This window comes from Balearica regulorum, chromosome 21, assembly GCF_011004875.1.
Source record: "Balearica regulorum gibbericeps isolate bBalReg1 chromosome 21, bBalReg1.pri, whole genome shotgun sequence".
Taxonomy (NCBI): domain Eukaryota; kingdom Metazoa; phylum Chordata; class Aves; order Gruiformes; family Gruidae; genus Balearica; species Balearica regulorum.
Genome location: NC_046204.1, coordinates 7,236,825 through 7,259,570, shown reverse-complemented (window position 1 = coordinate 7,259,570; position 22,746 = coordinate 7,236,825). Strand labels below are relative to the sequence as shown.

The window sequence follows — 22,746 nt, the reverse complement described above, 5'->3', positions numbered from 1 at the left end:
GCCTAAATACACTAAGTAGTATTATTTTGAGGCACTGTCTCATTTATTATATTATTCATAGAGGTCCTGCTTCTTTTACTTCATATATCTAGTAGGAAGTGATTTAGGAGCTAAAATTAATGACAGACCTTTGGAGCTAGCTCTGTGCTAACCCTTCAGAGGAAGGAACCACAGCTGGTTTTGAGCTGACACTTCCAAGTGCCTAGAAAGGGTTTGTCAGGCACCTACTTTCAGTCCACACACAGCCAGGTAATCCTCCTTGCAGGGATTTCCGGTTAGGCTCAGTACAGTAAATGGAACGGGTGCAGACGCAAGGCGAGTAAGGGTCAATTTTCTTTTGCTGGAGTCTGCTTGTTTCAGCAATGCTGAGAGCTGAAGGACTGTAATCTGCAGAATAAAAGGAACTTATTTACCCAATTTTATAACTGAGAGGAAAAAGGTGTTTCAATTTCAGCTCTTTGACTGTGTCCCTGCAGTTTTCACTGTTTCTGCTGCAAGAACTCTTTTCATTTTCCTTTACATTCCAACATCCTCTACAGAGTTAGAGGACTCACCTTGCCCTTTTCATGACTCACAGCCAGGTGCTGCCGACGTCCATGTGGGGACGACAGCACACACATCGCCACCCGCCTCAGCACATGAGCACTGATCAGCTGCCGGATCGTCTGGCCCTGGTCACCGCTGTAGTTCATGCGGACGTTCTCAAAAGCACCTTCTTGAGAGCCGAGAGTTGGGACCTGAGTCGTTGTACAAAAGCGTATCACTGAAATGTTTCTGTTGAAAAGTAATTCCACTTAATGAATGATTAGCCATAATCTAATCACTCATAATAACCCCTTTAGTATCATACCATCAACTGATCTGTCATTTCTACTGACTTGTCCAAAGTATGCAGCTCATTGAGAGCTTGCTGTGCACGACTGCTGCTCCCCATGGCTGAAGCTTGCTGGAAGTTTATCTGAATGGCATCCATCAGGAAATTCAGCATCTCCAGCACCAAAGGTGCAAAGGAGAAGTTGGCCTACAAGAAATAGATATGGCAAGTGAGGCATGAGATACTCCTGTTGGGAGTCTTCACAACAGCTGCATGTCAACTCGTTTTTTAAAGCCTGATGCCACTTTTATGATCCCTCTTATCATAAACAGCAGCCTAAAAATCAAGCAACTTGGCTGATAACCAACACAGTCTGCCCAAGATCCTCATCATAAACCATCTTCCTTTTAACAACCAGCTGATAATTATACCTGGGACTGCAATTCCTCTCGACAGCCCTCAACGTTTCTACACAGGCTGCTCTTCTTGGGTTTTTCTTCATCAGGACCTTTCCCCTCACTGATGGTGACCTTGGCTTTCTCTGCAGGAGAGGTGCTTGCATGTCGAATGACACTCTCGGGCACTCTGGGCTCGCTCTGGAAGGCGGATTCTTTCATGGTAGAGCTCATACCACTGCTGGGAGTTCTCTTCACCAAAGCCTGCGAATGACACAGCAATGCTGAAAGCCCAAACCAGACTCAACTGTACCACTGACAAAACGAATACAGATTGCAATAGCAGCAAGATTAACATAATTTTCAAGAAATAGAGTGTAATTCTCTTAGAATGCGATTCTAAAGAATTAACACAACAGTATCCTGCATGCCATGCTCCACCCAAGTGTTAGAAAAACTTTCATATTTAAGAGAAAATTACTTTCTTTGCTTCAAGTGGAAGCCATGGGAAAAGGTGGTATCTGCTGTGCGGCTTAAGCTAACTTGCAAATTCTGTAAAGACAGGTGGAATCCCAGTAGTCACTAGGCCAGAGATTTGCCAATGCACTTATTTGGTGCAAAAAACATAAATTGCCAGGCAAGCTGTAAATTAAGAGGGTTCATTATATAGCCAAGGCCTTCAAGTCTTAGGACTCTTATGCACTCGTATCACGACATAACTTATTGCAGAACAGAAATCTCTGCTAACACTTTAAAAACTCCAGAAATCACAGCTTGTATGTTGACATGAAGACACTTTACCAGGCAACTGCCATCTTCCTTTGCTCCACAGTCGCAGAAGAACGATCCGTATTTGGCATAAGAAATCTCATGATCCTTGTGACAAACTTTAGCACAAACTGTGCAAACACCAACCCCATCAACCATCTTGCAAGTGTGACAGTGATACCTGCACAAAATAAGCCACGTGAGTTATAAAAGACAGTGCCTCGGGAAGGCTCCATGGACCGCAGTCCATAGACCGTTTCCTTATCGACGGCCAGAAATATCAGTCTGAAATCCGGAACACAAGTTTGAGATTCTTACCAATGTTGATTCATGAATTCTTTCTGTGTGATGGTGAAGGTACAGAGTTTATTACAAAGAGAATCTTCATCCTGTCAAGAAGAAAGTTGTTTTAGAAAGGCGTTCTAACTGCGACTACAGTAAAGGCACACAGTACAGAAGGCATTCCTCAGACACTAAATGTGCATTTTTAAGAGCAGCAAGTTTTAGCACCACCTAGCTAAAAGAAGGCAGCTGGTATCAAACCACATGGAAAGAGAAGATGGTGACATTTTATAGCAACTCGAAAGAGTGAATAAAGAATAAAGCAACAAAAATAATATATTGGGATGACAAATTTTAAATAATGCATTAATAACAGTTTTTTCCCTCCCACCCAACAGCACTTAAAAGCCTAATGTAAGTTGGTTGTTGATATAAAAGCTAGTAATTGACAAACAAACCAGTAGGAACAAATCCATCTTACTCCATTTCTTCCTTTTTTGTTTTCTAAAAAACCCCACCACTTTTAACTTTTGTTGACATCACAAAGTGAAAAGATCTACACACAAATGACAGATATTCTCTTCCAGATCTGACAACTAAGGTTCTTCACTCAGTCTCACATTAGGAACAAACAACAACAACAAAATCTTAATTTATAACCGGAGTAATTCTGATTTGGAAGCTGCAAAACAAATCTTCATCTCATCTGCAGCAGTAACCGACTATTGCCTACCGAATCTTCAGCTTGAGAGTCCTCCTCCTCCACTGCCAACTCTTCCACCCAGTCCGAATCCACCTCAATCGCCCGTTCCTCTCCATCAACAGAAAGGTGACTCGGTCCTTGGCCGCTGGTCTGGCTCAGTGCATTAGTGACATCGGCCAGGTAAGAGACAATATGGCATGTACACTCCAGGATAGTGACGTGCTATGAAGCAGAGATGAATGAAAATGAGAGGCAGTTCTTACATCCCATAATAGCTCCTATAAGGCAGGAAAATAGAACAGCCCCCCTAACCAAATTGCTTTAAAACTCCCACTATGAAACCAAACGGGACAGCTGGTACAGCTCATGCCTGAGATTTATTCCCGCAAGTTAAGCAACAGTCACGTGTCTTACCTTCCCTTGCATGACGTTAGCATTCATTTTTTCTACTACATTCTTTTGTGACAGGTATTTCTTGCTGTAACACAAGAGAAGATCATTACAGTCCTTGGGAAGTATAAGCTCAGTTCTCATCAACAGCTTCAAGCATTCAGTTTGCTTTAGATTAACAACAAGACATGTATAAACACAGTAATTAAACCATTGAGAGTGGAAAAGACAAAGAAAACACATGGCTGATCTTAATGGGGGGACACAGATCAGCCTCTCTCAGACACTTTATTTTCCGAACAACAAACTAAAAAATAAACGTATCAGTAAACATGAACTTCTGTCCCCAAATTACCAGGGAAAAAAAAAATTTAAAAAATAAAATCAGTTTAAGTGATGGAAATGACTGAACAGCAGTATACAGTTTGCTCTTACCATCGGCCTAGCCAATCAACAGCAGCACCATGAAGCTGGAGGTGTCCTGCACCTTGTCCTGCACTAGCCAAAGTTGCCATCACGACCATCAGTTCAGGAAAACCCGTGCCATCACCGTTGGCCAACATTTCCGTTGCCATTGGTATTAGAGTACTCAGTAGAACAGTGCACACGCCTTCTCCGACTTGGCTAATCAAAAAGAAGAAAGTTTCAGCCACAATACATAACCCTCACTGAAATACAGTTAAGCTGGACAGGAAGAGCACTGACACAGCAATGCCTTCAGGGCAAAGAGCAATGCTCCATCACTTCATTTGAAAGCTGACAACAAGAAGCCATCAGCAACTCACAAGTAATCTGCACATCTAGAGAACAAAAGAAACGAACAGCACACAAAAGAAACGACAAAGGTTGTACTTTACCTGTTTTCCCGAACAATGTAAGTTGTTAGGAGTTGCAGTAGTTGCCTGTTCTCTTGCACAACGTCCAGTTGATCTGAATCTTTGGGTGGGGACATGGTCATCCTGGTCAACCAGGCCTGGAGACGTACAGGCTCCACACAAGCCAGTTGAGCCAAAGAGCCACAAAGTCGGAGCAGGCTGGGGTTGGGACTCTTCTCAGCTGGTGGAGAAAATGCCTAGTGAGGGACAGATGCTACAACGAACATGTTTGAAGACAGCTTTCCATTAAAAGTGTGAAGCTGTCACTCCACTTCCTCTTACAGCTTTTCTTTCATGCATCTTCATATCGCAGGCTAATACAAGAACAGTATAAGGTGGACAAAAGCAGGACAGAAGAGATTCAACAAGCACTTACTGAGCTGGAAGAGCTTGGTGAAGAATTTCAGCACCCTGTTACAGAACTTCGCCGAGAGGTTTTCATTGGCTGTTGCCATCATGATCTGGACCAGTTCTCCACTATATGGAGGGGGAAAATTAAGTCAGCTTGGTAAAAGATGACCCAATTCCTTTGTTCCACTTGTATTTATTTATATCTGCTCTCACATTTAAGATTGGCAATAGTTTGTATTAACGTTGCTCGGCAGCCAAGCCACCGAAACTGCTTTCAAGCAGCAAACTCCTAGCTCAGACTAAAACTTGTAAATCTCACGAGCTCCCAAGTAGCGTATCAGTATTCTCCACACATCAAGTCGCAAAAGGGCCCCTACTGGTTTCCAAACCAAAATCCAAGATTTTCTTGCCTATTTTTCCCTTCCATGTTAACAAAGTACAGCCACCAGACTGCTTCAATTTTGAACTGTTCAACAAGTAGAGAGCAAAACCAGACAATGGTGAGCTTTCTAACAGAGAAAAAACTTTCCTCCAGTTCACTCTCGTATCTCTTTAGAACACTGCTGTTGTGCTACGCTGTTTCCATCACAATTTGTCTTCAGAATTCTAAGTCAGGCCCACATCCCACCTCCACCCTTAATATTACCAATCCTTTGCCCCGAGGAAGCACTGAGAGAACTTGGGATTTTGCAACCTGATCCGTAACTGCCTTTCAGACCAGCATCTCTCAAAAACCTCCGTATAATGCCTTTGCCAAAACAATCATCTTGCAAGATTCCCCACTGATGATCATGACGAGGACTTGTCAAATATTGTTAGTGACAAAAACCTAGGTCCTCTCCCACACAGAAAGTCTTTTCACACTCTCCTGCGCTGCTTGAATACACCGTTCTGTATTTTCCTGCGCAATGGCTTTAACATCACTGAGGTACTGACAGTGACAAGCTAAGAGAAAAAGGAAGAGAAATAAAGTTCTTCAGCTACGACTTTCAGGATGACTTCACCTTTCTGAAAAGAATTCCTCCATGGCTTTTCGGGCCTGGCTGCTCTCCAGCTGTTTCTCCAGATGCTGCAAACATTCCTCCAAGATGGACTCATCCAGGCCACTGAGGATCAAAAGCAGCATATTAAATAAGAATATATAACAGCAATTTCAACAATTCTGAGAGCCAAGAAGTGCTCAATTTTGCTAATACAATTTTAATAAACTTTCCACTAGCTGAAAGCAACTCTCAAGACAAGAGAAAAATAATTGATGAATAAACAGACATAAACACCAGCAAATGTTCAGGAAAAAAAAGTGGCACACGATGCTGTAGACAAGTCACACAGTCAGAAACCTAGAATAATCTCAACCTTTCAGACTTCTCACATTACAAATTCCTCTAAGTGGTCGCTCTTTTTACACTTTAAGTCTCTTCTAGTGTTACTCCTCCCCATTCTCTCCTGTGCTCATCCTCACTCCACAACACGTCCCGCAAGTTAAATCCAGTTATGTTTACATTCTCTACCAGGAGGCACAGTAGATCTCCCTCTGAATACCTTCCTGCTGAAAAGATGCAACATCATCACACCTAATGGTTTTATGTTTCAGATGGGTAGAATCAACATCTGTGCATCAAGTTTATTCCCTCTACACACAGGGACTAAGGGGTGGGAAGCACAACTCTGGCTAGTTTGCTACGATAAAGCAGTGATCAGCCAGCCTTATAAACAGCAACAACAGAGACAAAGGAATATAAAGCAAGTTAGGTCGGCATCTTCAGCTTCGATTTTGTGCTTGTATTTACTTAATTTTCTATTTGCTTATATAAAAACAACTATCCAAATATATACATGCCCCATCCAGAGTTACAAGAGATTATTAAAATCCACACTGCCTGAACGGCAGCACTGAAAATTCTGGTAATGTGAATAGAATATCTCCTATTTTTAGTCTACAAGTATAGAAGTCTTCAACAGATAAAAATAAGCTGATTTTTTGCCTTTTTGTTGTGCTGTTCAAGAACCAACACTGATGTTTAAACATCCTGTAGTAATTCTTTGTACACAGCTTTGTTGAAGGAGAACTATAAGCCACGCAGCCAGTTACCTGTTTGGATCAGAGTGATGGGCCAGTATGTTATAGCATCCTGTGATCAATTTTTCATAAACACGTGCCAGGAATTCATCTGATTCTGCAGGGCCCAAGATCCTTTCGAGGGAGTTGCTGCTTATTTCTGCCACACTCTCTGTGCTGGTCTCCAAAAGGAGGGGCAGTAGGGAATGAATCACCTGTGGTGGGTTCAGATCATCTGACCAGCTTGAAATGAAAAGCAAACAAGTTAATCCTCTGCACGACGCATCAGAGAACGTTCTTACTGGATAAAGCAGAAGTCACACAAGTAAGGTACAAGTCTGGATGGAAGTCAGTGATGAAACCCTTTTCAGAAAGGTGGGATACACTGACCCAGCCAGTTTTGCCCTCAGAAAAACAGTCTTCATTAGGAAAACTCTACACACTGCTTTTGTGTCTATACAGTTACATCTTCCTAGGCAGTCATGCTATCGCATAGTACAGCTTCTGGGCTTGTCTGCACTGTCAATAACTTTTTTTTTTATTTTATTTCGGAATATCTTACAGCAAGTCCCTGGGGAAAAAAAATCTTTCATTTCACTTTTTCCTTATGCTTTGGAAACATCATACAAATAAATGTTAACAAAACATAAATGAATTAATTAGATCCATATTGTCCCAGTTTATCTCCCCATTTCTTCAAGTCCCTATTTAACAAAAAGGACTAAAGGTTCCTCTCAGGGAGTCTGACTTTTAGAGATATCAGATCAAGACAAAAAGGCTATTTTTCATTCATTTGGAATTGTACACAAAGTAATTCTGTTAAAGGCTTAGTTTGAAATACAGCTCCAGTTCACTAAGTGTTGCACCTGAACAGTCTGATGAAGACAGACATTCAGAAGAGCAGACAGATCTATACAGCAAGAACGTGATATAAAAACCAGCACTTACACAATGAGATCCCCAGTGAGTCTGACCAGCGAGAGAAGGGTGTGCTTTAGGGAAGCTGCAAGAGGTAGGCTTTGGCTGCACAGAGTACCGAGGTGAGCGGCCTGAACTGCACTGATGTAGCTTTCTGCAGGGATCGTGTCATTCGCAAAGGCGTTGCGCTAAGGATAGAGACACACATGCACAGAAATCAGAACTGTTTAACAGAAAGACACGCTGCCTGCCTTTGCCAGAAATTTATGGCCTTAAGATTGCACCAGATCGATCCACAAGGCTGGACTCACCCATGAGCCAATGTTGGGAAACTCATTTGTATGAATGTTGTTCCATGATTCACACAATGTCTGCACAGCTGATGGCAAGTTCTGAACAAGTGTCGGACCTGCAATTAATACAGAATCAGAAGTCACCAAGTAATTTCATAGTTCCTATTGAAAACCAGAATGCTTCTACAACACTATTTAAAATTAGATTATTTGATTAAGACACAACTGTAGCTAAGCTGAGCTGTAATTCTACTGAGGGCTAGTTTCATGCTTTTCTACAAGTCAAAATCACCCCTAAAGTTTGCAAGAGCTTCCCAGCTTCTTTCCCTTTATTTAAACAACAGGAAACATGGCGAAAATACTAATTCGCAGCAGTCTTCCACATATCAATGTTTCATAATTCCCTACTATGCCATGCCACCAGAGCACCAACATGGTTATAAAAGTATTTCAATAACTCAGATAAACCCACAAGATAGTTACTCTTTCAAGGTTTGCCCAAGTTTTTTAGTTGTTAGGATACTAAAAGACTTCCCAGTCTGCTGCTGACAGGCTAACGCACTCATTTGAACAAAGTGGTGGTGAACACCTTTGCCAGCATACTGCTTTGAAATTGCATGTTGTAGAAAGCTTCACCTACAGAGAGAAGGAAACGTGAACTATCCAGTACCCTCACCTAGAGTATTAGACTTGCAACGGCTGGATCCGATGGCCAAGACAGCAGCATAACCTCGTAGCTTCTCTTCAGAGGGTTTGTTCTCAGTGGAGCCCTCTTCAGAGAGGCTCCGTAGCAAGTAAGATCTGCATTCAGGATGGAAAGGACTCATTTCAGGAAACAGCTCTGCATTTCAGAACTAAGTGTGTCAATGCAGCGACAGGTAAGAAAGCAAACTTCTGAAGTTCTGCCCTGTAATTCGTGTTATACCATTAAGGGAGTTCTGGGCTTTTATCTCCTCTAAGCTACTTACCAGGAAAAGCACCCACTCAAAAGAAAAAGCTGATTTACTTTTACTTTCTTCCACATAGGTTCTAACGAGAGTTTAGAAGACTTCAGACTCTTAATGCAAGAATTAAATTCCCTCTCTTTCTTGATGGTCTGACAGTCTCAATACTATCTCAGTGAAAAAACCTCAAGTAGCACTACCCGACAGAGTGGTAAGAGGAGGTTTCATCTTTGGAGGAAAGGCTAGTTTTGCAAGCTTGCAAGAAAGTCTTGAAAGATCAGACAAGGAGGCTACTTAGGAACAACAACTTCATATACATGGCTTGAGAAGCTACCTTTTATTTTTCTTTTAAAACAACAGACACTCTAAGGGACATAAGTTAGAGTAATTATACTGGACGATAAAAAAAAAAAAAGCACCTACCTCTAGGAAAACAACAAGCAAAATGCAAAGCAAGCCCTATGCACAGAAGCAAACTGTATTCCTACTGTACCTGGTAAATGTAGCGTAAGTGTCAATAAGCTGTAGCGTAGCAGGCAGGAGGTTCTTGGTTATCTCTGAAGACTTTTGTGGATCAGTTTCTGCAGCTAGCTTGGAAAAGTGCTCATCTAGAGAAACCTGAATCTTGGAAATTGCAGCATCAAGGGTGTAAATGGACTGTAAACTGGGAACTTCGTGCAGTTGGAGAATAGTTGTGCAATCAACACCACAGAAAGAAGATATCTTAAAATACAAAGAGATGGAACAGTAAGTGCAAGTCATTCCACAAAAATAGAAGCTCCATATGCACAACTGCATCCACACCACCTTACCTGCCGCGCAAAGTACTCCTCTGCTATTTCCACATCATACTTCACTGAGCTGCACTTGCTGGAGGCCAACTCAATGAGAGAAGCAGCATGGTCAGCTTTCATGCCCTGCTTGGTAAGGTGATCCTATAGATGCCAAAAAAAGACGTGTCACACTTTAAAAGTGCTCTATAATTAACTACTCTGCAAACTACCAGGCTAGAACACTTTAGAAAACACGGACACAAGTTCCCATTTCTCATCATCGTGCTCATAACAAATCCCACGTGCAGTCAGCAGGGAAGAAGAGACTGATATTCTTACTGCCAAAAACATTACAAAACACCCCTGTAAAGATGAGGCTGTACCTTGATCCATGTGACATAAGATGCAATTCGCAGCCGGGAAGACCAGCGCAACGTATGTAAAATATCACATTCACTCATCTCTGGTGTGTTCGTAGCCAATTGATTCATGTAGTTTTTGGATGGAGGCAAAATCCCTAGTATCCGCCACAATATCAAGAAGTAGTACTGAAGTGCACAGGCTTCCTAAACAAAAGTACAGTTCGACAAATTAATAATTGTAGTTTCCATCATTACAGCTACTGAAATTATCTCATTATAGAGTCTAGACTCCTGTAGATGTGCTGAATCAGATGAACATACACTGGACTGAATTTCTGTCATATTATACAACAAATTATGCAACAAAGAGGAGCGAGAAAAGAAAAAGATTATACAAAATTTTTCTGCTTGATCATATTCTAGCCAGACCTCCTGCAATTAGCAAGGATATACACCAAGTCTAAAACACGTTATGAATTAAAAACTCATAGGAGATGTACAACTACCACAAACACTACCATTAGCTATGGGATTTTTAAGTTCCCCATTACTCCAACCAGAACACTTTGGTTAAATACTTTTCTCAAAAGTACTAAATTTAAAAACTCGTTATTCCTCAGCACAGACAATGTTACAGTCTTACCAGTGCAGTGACATTTTTGTTGTCTTTCCTCCTGAGTGTATCAAACTGTGACCCAGCTGCAAGTAATGAAGTCAGGGCTGTGTAAAGCTCATCATACTTCATAGTCCTAGAGAAAAGGACCTCACAAACCTGCAAGACATGACAAGTCAGGATGGTTACTTTGCAAATTGCGCAGATCTGTGTTTATGTACAACTAAGCTCTTCTCTTAAACATCCAGAATACCCACAGAGCAAAACCATGCAAAATAAAACTTGAGGAAGCGAGTTCTGTCAAGTATTTCTTGCCCCAGAGTACCAATGAACCGGTTATAAGGCAGCACGCATGAAGAAGCCCATAACCTCGATGATGACAAATTTAGTGAGGAAACAAAACACAGGACGAACATGGAGCAAAATGATGAGAAAACAACTCTAATCCTGTGTGTCTTTGCCTCGAATCTTTTGGCAGCACTGAAAAGTAAGCGTGGATATGACAGGGCGCCCTGTCAGAGCATACATACTGGAATCACAAGCGTTACTACAAGCAGTCCAACACATCTTCATAGATTGTGCATACTGACCTCCCTGACACCTAACTGGCCACAAAAAGGAATCTCATTATTATCTTATTCAGCCACTAGTCTTATCTCTGCTTGGTGAAATATTTCTGCTCTTGCTACTTCATCAAATATTCTTGTCTCTCTTCCCTGGCACTTGTCAAATCACCGTGGCCCTCAAGGCTCACAGAAAGGTCTTGAACACAGAAATCCCCATACCGTGCTATCTAGACGGTTCAGATCATCTTCAGAAGCTTCTAGAGATAGGATGCAGTAGAATCTGGGCTGTGGAACTGCATCTGGAACGCGAGGACAGAAAATAATGTTCAAAGTGACAGTTTAATTAGGCAGTATTGTGTTATCCTCTCTCCTCCATCCCTACAACCTTTCACATTTCACATAAATACACACTTATTTTAATTAGTTGTAGTATACTCCTAGACAACAATGAAATTGTTTAATAAAGCTTTTTTTGCATTACATGCATTTTTATCTATCTATTGTAACTATGTTACCCACACCAGGGCACAGGAAGGGCTCTCACTTATTTGTAAAAGCAAATCTTTGAATAAAAAGTTCTTTACATTTCTTTCTTACCTGATGAACAGTGTTTGGTCCAGTTTTCTTCCACTTCTTTAAACGCATGATAAAGTGGGACAGATGTTCGTCTGCTACTGTCCTGGGATCCACTCACCCAGCCAATGGGTGGAGTCAGCAAATTATATTGCACCTAAGTTAAAAACCAAACAACCAAACCAAAAATTACCCATGGCATCTTTGTCATTAAGGGGTAGGGGAGAAAAATACCACCACCAGAAAAAGAACCAGAAAATACAAACAACCCTGTTGCTAAAACAATCATTCCCAGCTTCTGAGGGAAGCCCCGGACCCTATCTGATGATTTTTCTTCTGTGGTGAGCAGCATCAAGCTTCCAACAACTGAAAAAGCCACGCACAAAACACTGGCATCCCATTAACGAGAACAGTGCCAAAAACCTCAACAGTGAAAAGCTAAAGCAAGGACATGGTATACAAGGTATTTGTGAAATGCTGCCTAAATACCCAAATTCTCAAGATTTTGAAAAATAAGGCAGGGCGTTCGTCCTGTCCTTACCAGGATTTATTAGGACAGTAGTTACATCAGGAATTTACACTCAAACTGAACCAATCCAAAAACGTATCCCCACACTAGCTACTATGAAGAAAATCAATCCTCTCAGCTGAAGCCAGGACAGCTGCTAGGAATCAGCAACTGCAATCACACATTATAAACTCCAACGACCGGTAACAACATCAAAACTGATTTACTCACAGAGGCCACGAAGAGATCAGAATACACCAAATAATCACCTGTTACAGATTTCTGCTGGGTGACCAATTAAATATCCAGAACATGATGTCAAAATCTTACCTGTTCAAATAGGTACATGGGGGCCTTGGAATACTGATGGAGCAGGTAGTCAAACACCAAGAGCAGACGTGCCACGATAAGTGGCACAGAACATTGCTGAGTATCCATGTTCACTGTCAGCTCCACAATTGTCTGGATGCAGAGCATCATGATAGATCTGCGGCCCCTCTCAGAGAAATTGTGAAAAATAAGCAGCAGCAGCTGGAGATGTTCAACGTTCAGATCTTCTGTGTCACCAGGAAGAGTCCCCTGCAAGGCATTTTGCTTCAGTGTGCCCACAAACCTGACAATAAGAGAGGAAGTTTATAACATTTACTTTTCTCCTTGCTTAGATCCGTCTTTAAGATCTCTCTAACTAGATGTTAGAGAAACATTTTCATAATCATATTTTTCTGCTTATTCTTCTAATACCAGCAATTTCACACATTATTCACTACATTACGTATTGGAATAAAACTATGCAAACAGCAAAACCTACATAAATTCAATTAGTGGCAAACACATTTGATGGAAAACATGAACAGCCATTCAAAGGGAGAAAGAGCAATGCACACTTTCCCACAGGAAAGGCTATCCACTATAGCTTTCAGTCAGCCAAACCCTATCGGACACTTTCACATTCAGGTAATGGCACAGAGAGGAAAAAATCTTGGCACCAACATAACAGAACCTACCAGAAACTGCTGAAATCAGACATTCACTTTCCCTTTTGAAAACCAGCATTGCTGTAAGTAATTCAGACTCCACCCACTTAAATTCTGCTTCTAGGTTTCATTTCCTACGCTCTAGGCGAACGACTCCAGCAACGCAGAAAACTAACCCTCTGTTCCTCCGAGCATCGCACACCATCACCACTCAGAGAACACACACACATTACGCTGGTCCCAGAGAATTTTCACCCGACAGAAAATCAGAGAGGTAAGAGATGACTGACTTTCAGCTGAACATAAAATTATCTCACCTTTCCCAAACTTTAAGGCATTCTGGAACATCAGGATCTCCCTGGGCAGTGGCTTTATGCTGCCAAATCAGGAGAAGCCGTGAGAGCACCGACAAACTTTGAGGATGGATGTAGAGAGGCCACGGACCTTCAGAAAAAGGGGCCACTCCCAGCTGCTGAAGAAGTGTGTTCTGGAACAAAACACAGACTTGTTGAAAAGGGGCAAGTCCTGTCTCATGCTTTAATTAAAAGCACGATCTGAATATATAGATGATAATAAATATTAGGGCTCTCAGGGCTTGTAAGGGTTCACACAGCAGTATCTCTCCCATCTCAAATATATAGCATAGCTACCGAGGGACACTTACACTGTCACTTTGCCACCTAAAGCACAACAAACTTTCAACTTCCAGGCCAATGCAGAAAAAATGGCATCAACGGGCTCTACTCACTCACTGTGGCATCACAGCAGAAGAAATTATGCTACTATGTTCGGTATCTAACCATTTGGAAGAAGACCCTTTGACTGACCACAGTAATGCTTGCTTCTTTTTAAATATAGTAAAAAACCAGATTTCTGAAAAGTCCAAGTGCTTAAAAAACAAACAAACACAACAGAGTCTACTAAATACAGTAAAAACAGTCAACAAAAAGTATAGGGATTGAGTTCACTGATTGGCAAGCAGATTTATAACCTCTGCTTACAGCGTTAAGTCGGGTCAGCCCATGACCTAGCAAAGAAACCTAGAGGGTACAAAGTTAGCACATGAAAGCAAAAGGATTAATTTGACTGTCTCCTGAGAGAATTCCAAGGCCTTTTGGCATCAGTCCTGGCAGCAAAGCAAATCTGCGGGAATGCCTCTTGATGAACACATGGATAGATAGAGGCGACTCTCCAAAACAAAATACACAAACTCATTTCCTTTTCAGCTCTCATCACCTTCAAAGTTCGGTGGATTAATTTGAACTCTAAACGTTAAGTGTACACTCTGCAGGATGTTTTGTACTGGATGATTGCAAAGGTCATTCAACTCATTGGATCCAAAGTATTCCAACCTCTGTGTGCAAATGGAATCACCAACACACTAGTCTAGGTGTGGAGAGTCTGTGCAGAGACATTAACAGACACCAACACTTCTTCATTTTATTTATACCTTCAATCACAGACTTACCTGCAAGGCAGGGGACTGAAGATCTGAGGTCACCAAAGAATGGTTGAAGTGATACAGTGCAGCAGCAAACTCCTCATCTGATGTGCCTGTAAGACAGGGATCAAGCCATTTTCTACTGCGGCTCTCCTGTATTTCAGATTTCCACATGGAGCTAAGAAAACATACACCTATAAATCCTATCGTTCTCTAACAGAGAGGTTCTGATCACTCACCCTTAAGCCCGTCCTTATCCACCTCTTTGATGATGCTAGCCAGCGTAGCCATGTGCTGTTCTGACAGAGACACGCTCAGGTAGTTGCGAATGAAGTTATTCCTGGAGTTCAGCATAGAAGTCGTGATAAAGTTCAAAATGTTTGAAGCTAAGCTCAAAAACTGAAAAGAAAAGAGAAGTACGCTATAGAAGCAACAAAAGCAGAGGGACTATAAGACAACATTAAACAAAAACTAAACCACCAGCAAAATAAATCAAGTCTCTTAACTGCACCCCAGCAGCAGAGTACAGGTTTACTCATCACAGTCCAGCTCACTGCACTCTGTGTTCTGTATCTGTGAATTTACAATTCTCCGAAAAGGCTGTAGCCTCTAACTTTTCAACTGCAGTTATTTATTTTTGTCTTTACCCAATGGAGTTGGAGCTAAAAGTATTCTATCAGCGAGTCACTTCGCTTATAGTTCTGCCCTCATTTCCCTTCTCCCCCTGTAATCCAAATAGATACTATCTTCAATCTTTGCTTCCCTAGCAGTAACAAATATGGTGATATTCCACCTGAGGGAAGAGTAGAGAAAACTTCTTTATTCAAAGCCAGGACAGTCACTGATGGTCCATCAGCAATGTACTTAAAATACCTGACATTTATCATGTTGTCTGTCAATGTAGCTAGCCACTGACAAGTAAACAACACTACAGTACATCAGGTATTTCATTAAGCCTGAAGACCTTCCCATACCAACTCCGGATCTTTGCGGCTGGCCAGGATGTTCCCGTTCTCTCCAGCAGTCTGTTTGTTAGGGCTTTTCACTCTAGGCGAGCTCTCCAGAGGTGGTGGTGGAGGGGGTGGTGGCGGGGCCACTTTCTCTTTGCTTGGAGAGATTGTCTCTTCAAACCATTGCCCAAGGATTGGTTCGCTATCGTCATCTAACACAGGAGGCAGGAAAAACAAAAGCGGACTGTTATAAGCAACTACCTTATGCAAACTACTCAGCCTAGAAAAGGCCTGAAAATGAGTTGCAGTGAGCACAGCTAAGGCGTCTGCCATCTTCATTTGTCCTTTCCAAATCATAAGGCTCAGCACTTTCACAGCAGTCCAGCAGGAATTTACAAGAAGACATTATTTCCACTCTCCTCTTGAGCAAATACTGCCAAATCCCAGCCACTCTGGCTTTAGTTTACACAAAAGAGTACAGTCAGCATTACTTCTGCCAAATGGATCTTACAAACTGTTTCATATTTTCAGCGTTACGTGACATTCCAGACCAAGAAGGCAAAAGACCAGTAGCCAGGTTTCCACCAAATCTGAAAGGCAGCATAAAATCCTGACTTAAATTGTTTGCTGCAAACTCTATTACCTTGGCTGCTGTCCTCCTCGGTGCTGCTAAAATCATCCTCATAGTAAGTATTAGAATCAGTGGAGGCACTTGCGTCACTGCTCATGGAGCCCTTCCTCTGACGCTGCAAGACACAAGCCTTAGAAGAACAGCAGAACAAGTTAACTTTTAGGATTATGAAAGATAAGAATTTGAAAACTAGAACAACTTCCTAATGCATTTTAATTTTCTTCTAGCAAATTTGTCTCAACTAATTTATTAACAGTTTTTCAAGGCTTCTCCCCCTTAAGTTGTATTAAAAATTACGCAGGATGGTTGAAAACAAAGAATCTATGCCAAGCTTGTAAGCAACACTTCAAGTAACAGCTCTAACTTAAAAGCATCCATTTTGAATACAGCCTTTTCATCTTCTCACTGAGCTTACAGATACCACTGAGCTCACAGAAAAATTGTATTAGAACAAGTTTGTCACATTTACATCTCAGAAAAGAGGAAAGAGAGAGGCCCCGCTTGAAGGCTTCTCAGAGAAGAATCCTAAATTCCTCTTAGCATAGTCACAGTTTGTAAAGTGAGAACTTTCCAGGCAGATAACACTTAGTAGGAGTGGTTCAGCTACAGAAGTTCTCTAGCTGTACGCCAGTTCCTACCTTTCTGTAGGAAGTAGACAGCAAAGTCAGCAGCAAATTAGTGAGTGGTACAGAATCTATCAGACGCTGAATTCTCTGGATGGATGTGCTTTGAGCCATGATATCCAGCACTGCTGGCGGACCATCACTCTCCCAGCCCTGGATGAAGGCATTGAAAAGGGAATTTAAAGTGTGTTTCAGTGGCGAGGGCAAAATGTTTCACAAAAATGTACATGCTACCTACGTACCTTGTGCAACGCCTCCACTTGCAGATCTTGAAAGAGTGATGACAACAATTTGATAGCATGATTTGCTAGCACCACTGACAGAACACCAAAACCTTGATGCCTACAGAAACATAAAGCATACAATGTAATTGCAGGGGGAAAATAATATATATATATATATTAAATTGAGTAAATTGACTGCTTTGCTAAACTGAAGGTGACGACTTCTCTTCTTTCCATGAAGAAGGACTTAAAAACAGAGATAAAATTTCAAGAGACCAACAAGATTCCACAGTAGTTGCTTGCTGGGCATGGTTAGATATGTGGACAGTGATTACTTCAACGGGGTATTTACATACCCTTTCCCAGGTCCTAGTTTAGGAGACCCAACGCCTTCCTTAGTACGAGCAATAATGTCTCTGACGCGAAGAGCAGCCAATGGATCCTTCTCTTTTCCCTTATCAGCCAAGGCCGTGGGGCTGAGGTTCAAGATGAGGAAGAGGCTGTTTAGCAAACACCAAGCCCCAAGCAGCTGGAAGTTCTGATAATGCTATCATCCCAAAAGTGAAGAGAGAGGGGGGGGAAAAAAAAAAAGCACCAAAAAGACAAAATAGCGTCAATGCGAATGCCAAAATATACCAGCACAAAAACAGTGAAAAAAGCTTCCTGAGACGCAAATCTTACCTCACCCCCTGCACGGCGTGAATTGCTGATGGCTTGTCCAATCATTTCATAGATTTCAAGCTGAAAATAAATCCAAAACCACGGTAATGTTTAAGCACTCCAGTGGGCAACCATAAACCACCAGGCACACTTTAAAAAACTCCAAATACAATTGCATTTTGCTCTCTACAATTAGCCGCCCCATCATTTCCTTTATCAGCAAGTGTAATGCCTGGAAATAACAAGTATGTATCGCGACCCAAATAAATACAAATTCTACGCACTTCACTTGCCAAAAATGAAAACAACAAACATGCTCTCTCGTCTACTTACACATTTCTGTACAATAGTAGCAGCATCATTTTCATAATCTTCTTCTTTGGAACTTGTTGACCCAGTTCGTACCTGCTGAGTGCTACCCACGTGTAGGATGGCCATGCAAGTTGCCACACTCACACCTGGTTGAAAACAAGCGGAGGTAACGTTCTTATTAAGAGCCAGCCTCGGGACTCGGTGTTCCTACTTAGCTCATTAAAACAAGTGGTATCAAACATGCCCATAACCTTGATGGAGCCGGGAATACTCAATATTACAGCTGACAGATTAAAATATCTTTCTGAAGTACCCCCAAAAGAGGCAAATTTTGTCCTACAGAAACACGTGAGAACAATTAAAGGAGGAAATGTTTTACCGGGTAATTCAGTACCATTTTTAAGGCAATCTTCATACTTGACTGCCACACCTCTTTAAAATCTTACCCATATTAAGCACTCAGGATTCTGGTGTACTTAAACTACTCCTGGGAAACAAGGTTGATTTGGTGGTATAATCAATTAAGCTGAAGCCGTAAGTATTGCAAAAATATGTTATGTTCTGAACATTAAAAAAAAAAGAGCAGAAATTCCAGGCTATTAAGATGCTAAGTCACTCTGTCTTTCTCCCAGACACTGACAAGAACATTCGCAGAATATATCAGAATTTCAGCATCATTCTAACAATTTTCATCTTAACCCAGTCACCATACTACACAGTATGCTGCACAGCTTTCAAATTCACGAGAAATAAAGGTTACTTGTGGGCTGAGCCTCAAATGTGCAGCTAACAAAGCAGAGCAATAGCGAGAGCGACTTAAAGCTCCAAAGAAAACAGAAGAAATCCATTCACCTGCGTAGAGACAGCTGAGAGCAAGAACAGTCACATCTTGGAGACGCGTGGGTGTCAGGGGCTCCAGTACAGGCAGAGACAGAGTATCCAGTGCCATGGTCACATCTATTACCAGCGAGTGAAATCTACAGTAACGACACACGTCAAGGTTCAGCAACGCAATGAACACATCAGACAGCTCACAGGACCAGCACAATAACTGATACTGCATAGCTAGCACAGTTATTTTCTCTCATACGGTGCACCCAGCACTTACCAAAGACGACTAATGACAGACTTACCCATTGCGAACAGCAGTGGCATCCGCCACTGTGGCTGGCATAATAAAAAATGAGTTGGCTGACACTGCGTCCTGAAATCGATTTATGTATCGCAGAAAGTATGGGAGGTTCAGGCACACTCTCAGCAGTTTCTCAGAGCCACCTACCAAAAAAACCCAACCCAGCAATGTTATTTTCACTGTTTCATGGGAGAGCTTCTAAGCAGAACAGATCTAATGGTCATCAATAATCAACTTAATTATTCTTTGTGGTGAGAAAATATCATCATAGATGAGGCAATAGGATAAAGACTAGTATACAACACACAAAGCAGATGGTGAAGTTTTTGTCAGTACTCATAATGGGTGTCACAAACATGTCTGTGTGCGTGTTACGTGGCACACCAGGTCTAATTCACGCCTGCTCAGTAATCCATCCCATAGGCTATTTTATATCATTCTCCTTTTTTTTTTTCTCCCCAAACCCAAAGCTACTGCATACAAATATAATGAGCTCATCTCCTCTGCAATGAAAAAAGCTACATTACAGCCACAACCTCCCTTGGGAACATCAGGAGGCAACCAAGTGAGTCCTAAAGAACAAACACTTTAGGTCAGAAAACTGATTCCCATTCAGAGCTCTAAGCTGTAACATTGGAGAGTCATTTGTTCTAGCAGTTTTTTCCTCAATGCTAAAAAGCCGATTCTCACCAAGTTCTTGCAGGCTGGCCACATTCTGAGCGATGAATATGCTTTTTGTCTTTGCCGCAGAGGTTTGATCTGTGGAAGCTTGATCCTCACTCTCTCCTTCCACCTAAAAGCAAGCACATACTAAATATATCATGGAAGCATTAAAAATAAACGGTATTGCAGTAAATCTCTACACAGGAGCAAGGAGCAGCAGCAGAACTCAAAAGAGCTATGAATATCGCTGAACATTAGCTTCCATGAGGCAACAAAATCACTACTGCCAATACAGCGCAAAGAGTATTTTGTCCTTTGCCATTCCTCACCATGCAAGTAGGATTTAAATACTTCAGAAAGGTTTTCTTTACACAGGCTAAAAACCTACCACTTACTGCCCTCTGTCCTTCATTAACGCTAAAATTCAGACTGCTTCTCTTCTAAGGCTGTTTGTTTACCTGTGTCTCTGGTGTGACAGACGGTGATGAGGAGACTCTAGGGTTAAAGACTGATGTCAACTGATTGAGGAAGTTCATCTGCACTTCTTTCTGTCTTAGTTCTGGGCTCACCGGGGAGGCCAGCTCCTTCTGGTCCTCTACTGCAGGGGAAACAGCAAAACATCATTTCATACATCAAAACCATAGTATTTTCTATGTCTAACTCCAGTGTTGCAGTGACACGACCATAAATTAAACCACCTACCATCAGAGAGGGTTTTGACAGTCTGAGGCAGCTTGGCCGATTTCATCATTGCTGTGAAGGTAATAATTTCAGTTCGATCTAGGCGGCTGCAGCCCGTGCACAGCCCCTTTATCAGTAGAATGAGATGTTTCTACAAATAAAAAAAGACATCAAGTACAATTTAAACTCTATTGATTCCAATTATTCCTCGATACCATTTATTCTAAGCAGCTGCACGAAGAGTACTGCAACTTCAGCTACTAAGGCTACTGCAACATCTCAAATTCACTCTGATCTCATACCAAAGATCGTGACGCCTTACTAACTGCATGTAATTCCGATTGCTGACATTGTCCCATGCGCTTGTTACGAAAAGCATCTGGAAAAACACTCTCTCCTATGACATGCTAAGGCTTTAAGCTGGCCCTAGCAGAAGCTACGTTATGTGAACACTTCTCACACGCCTTTCCTCTTTGAAACAGATTTAATCTTTCCCAGAAGACTAAAATACTAAAAACTGGGGAAGAATCCATCTTTAAAAACTCAGCAACAGTTTTGCTCCAGGTTGTTACACAAAACCGAATCAGACTGTAGGAAACTGTAACAGAATTAACCAAGGCTTCAGGTCACCTTCATTTCAGCTTGCTCACAAGCTGCAATTCTGAGTAAAGAACACGAAAGGAAGATTCAGCAGGTATTAGTCTCTACCTCAAGTATTTTAAGAACTTAATTAATTTTGCTTTATGCAACATCAGAGCAAATATTTCAGAATTAGAGGCCAAAGTCCATTTTTGCACTCAGGCTCGCCCACATGGTCAAAATCTGCGCTCACCTGCGAAACAGCACACGCTTCATCTGGATTCTCTAGACGCAGCAGTGAGAATTCAATCAGGACTTTACAAGCAGCTGCCACTGATTGCAATTGGTTTCTTGGTACTGAAAAAAGCAGATGCTCGTACTCAGTACAAGTTATTAAATAATTCAGCGAAATACGTTCTTAGTGCTTTCAAAAAGCAGAATGCTATGCAACACACACGCGTACGCAATCTATCATTTTTGCTGAAATTGCCAAATTCTGTCAGCCAAAATAATATATTTAGAGTCACAATGTTTTGATCATGAATTCCAACATAGTAACATAACTGCTAAAGAATAATCTAAAAATCCTGAAAATGTATTTAAACACTTCATTTGACCAAAAATTATTTTCCCTAAATGAAGTCAGACCAACAAATTAGCAATCAAAAAGTCAACGCCGCCCAGTACTTGGTGGCCAAACATTCCTCTCGACAAGTTTCCCTTTCCATCTGAATTGACATTTTGCCAGTATAAAGCTAGCTTAAAGTGTGATGCTAGAGACAAATACCAAAAAGACAACGGTTCTACTTTACTTTTACTATATCCTAGTCATAACACAAGAGTAAGAGAAGCAAACGACAGGGAACACTTACTTAGACCACACACAGTAGTGATGTAATGTGTAGAAAGTGCAACGAAGGAAGAGTAAAAAGGCTCATATTGTTTGTCATGGTGCAGGATTTCAGATTCACTGCAACAGGAGAACAGGAGATAACGTCAATTGTATACAGCACAATAGTGGCACCACGCAACACTCAAAATATGTTATAGCTATTAACAGATGATTAAAATCCCATGCTCTTTCCAAATCACAGTTCTGAGGGTAGAATACTCTCTCTTGTGTCCCATCTCCTGTGTCCTCAGGACTAAGTTCTCCAGCAGCAGACACATTAGGGCATTGGCATCGCTACCCACATCGGAAATGTAAGGAAACAGTTCCAATGCTGCAAAAGTTTCTCCTTTACATCGTAACAGCTCAGCCTCTTTAAAATCACTCTCCCAGTCGGAGATTTGTTAATCTTTAAGTTATTCTAAACTCAGCTGCCCATAAAGTTTGGAGTGTTTGTTCTGCTAATGCTAGGGAGCATTTGCCAGGATTGGAGCACAGGCATTCCTTTTCTGTCAAGGCACGGAGTCAACTGGAATATACACAATTCTGCAAAACAGAAGGATCAAAACAGGCAACTGCATAACAACAACAAATACACAACACAGCGTCTGCAACGAGCTGGGGAGTAAAGAGTTTTGGCAGGTGATGCAGAGCAGAGAAAAATGCATCCACTGTAATCGGCCTCGTGGGTAGACACTTGCAACTTGGCACTTCACATCAACTCAAACCAAAAGTAAAAATTGTAAAGCAAAATATGTATCAACACGCTGAAAGTCAAGCCTCTGAGGTTTCTCGGTAGA

The 22,746-nt window shown here is 41.6% G+C and overlaps 1 protein-coding gene across 5 annotated transcripts in view; it reads right to left on the bottom strand.

The window, feature by feature from the left end:
* UBR4 (ubiquitin protein ligase E3 component n-recognin 4) overlaps positions 1–22,746 on the bottom strand; it is a 77,674-nt gene that overhangs the window by 51,384 nt on the left and 3,544 nt on the right. For all 5 annotated transcript variants that reach the window (XM_075773563.1, XM_075773564.1, XM_075773565.1 and 2 more), the window contains exons 2-41: positions 21,930–22,027; positions 21,311–21,414; positions 20,500–20,629; positions 20,256–20,395; positions 19,825–19,927; positions 19,136–19,277; positions 18,855–18,979; positions 18,024–18,148; positions 17,712–17,771; positions 17,387–17,577; positions 17,049–17,148; positions 16,822–16,959; positions 16,196–16,313; positions 15,577–15,764; positions 14,842–15,001; positions 14,630–14,715; positions 13,479–13,648; positions 12,518–12,800; positions 11,704–11,836; positions 11,326–11,405; positions 10,571–10,699; positions 9,949–10,131; positions 9,605–9,727; positions 9,286–9,515; positions 8,525–8,649; positions 7,867–7,964; positions 7,586–7,743; positions 6,671–6,880; positions 5,583–5,684; positions 4,604–4,704; positions 4,210–4,408; positions 3,788–3,976; positions 3,377–3,440; positions 2,993–3,184; positions 2,296–2,366; positions 2,011–2,158; positions 1,246–1,473; positions 851–1,021; positions 555–737; positions 229–387 (exon numbers count right to left, since the gene is read on the bottom strand). In XM_075773563.1, coding sequence (XP_075629678.1) covers positions 229–387; positions 555–737; positions 851–1,021; positions 1,246–1,473; positions 2,011–2,158; positions 2,296–2,366; positions 2,993–3,184; positions 3,377–3,440; positions 3,788–3,976; positions 4,210–4,408; positions 4,604–4,704; positions 5,583–5,684; positions 6,671–6,880; positions 7,586–7,743; positions 7,867–7,964; positions 8,525–8,649; positions 9,286–9,515; positions 9,605–9,727; positions 9,949–10,131; positions 10,571–10,699; positions 11,326–11,405; positions 11,704–11,836; positions 12,518–12,800; positions 13,479–13,648; positions 14,630–14,715; positions 14,842–15,001; positions 15,577–15,764; positions 16,196–16,313; positions 16,822–16,959; positions 17,049–17,148; positions 17,387–17,577; positions 17,712–17,771; positions 18,024–18,148; positions 18,855–18,979; positions 19,136–19,277; positions 19,825–19,927; positions 20,256–20,395; positions 20,500–20,629; positions 21,311–21,414; positions 21,930–22,027 — 5,737 coding nt within the window. The remainder of the gene's footprint in view (positions 1–228; positions 388–554; positions 738–850; positions 1,022–1,245; positions 1,474–2,010; positions 2,159–2,295; positions 2,367–2,992; positions 3,185–3,376; positions 3,441–3,787; positions 3,977–4,209; positions 4,409–4,603; positions 4,705–5,582; positions 5,685–6,670; positions 6,881–7,585; positions 7,744–7,866; positions 7,965–8,524; positions 8,650–9,285; positions 9,516–9,604; positions 9,728–9,948; positions 10,132–10,570; positions 10,700–11,325; positions 11,406–11,703; positions 11,837–12,517; positions 12,801–13,478; positions 13,649–14,629; positions 14,716–14,841; positions 15,002–15,576; positions 15,765–16,195; positions 16,314–16,821; positions 16,960–17,048; positions 17,149–17,386; positions 17,578–17,711; positions 17,772–18,023; positions 18,149–18,854; positions 18,980–19,135; positions 19,278–19,824; positions 19,928–20,255; positions 20,396–20,499; positions 20,630–21,310; positions 21,415–21,929; positions 22,028–22,746) is intronic.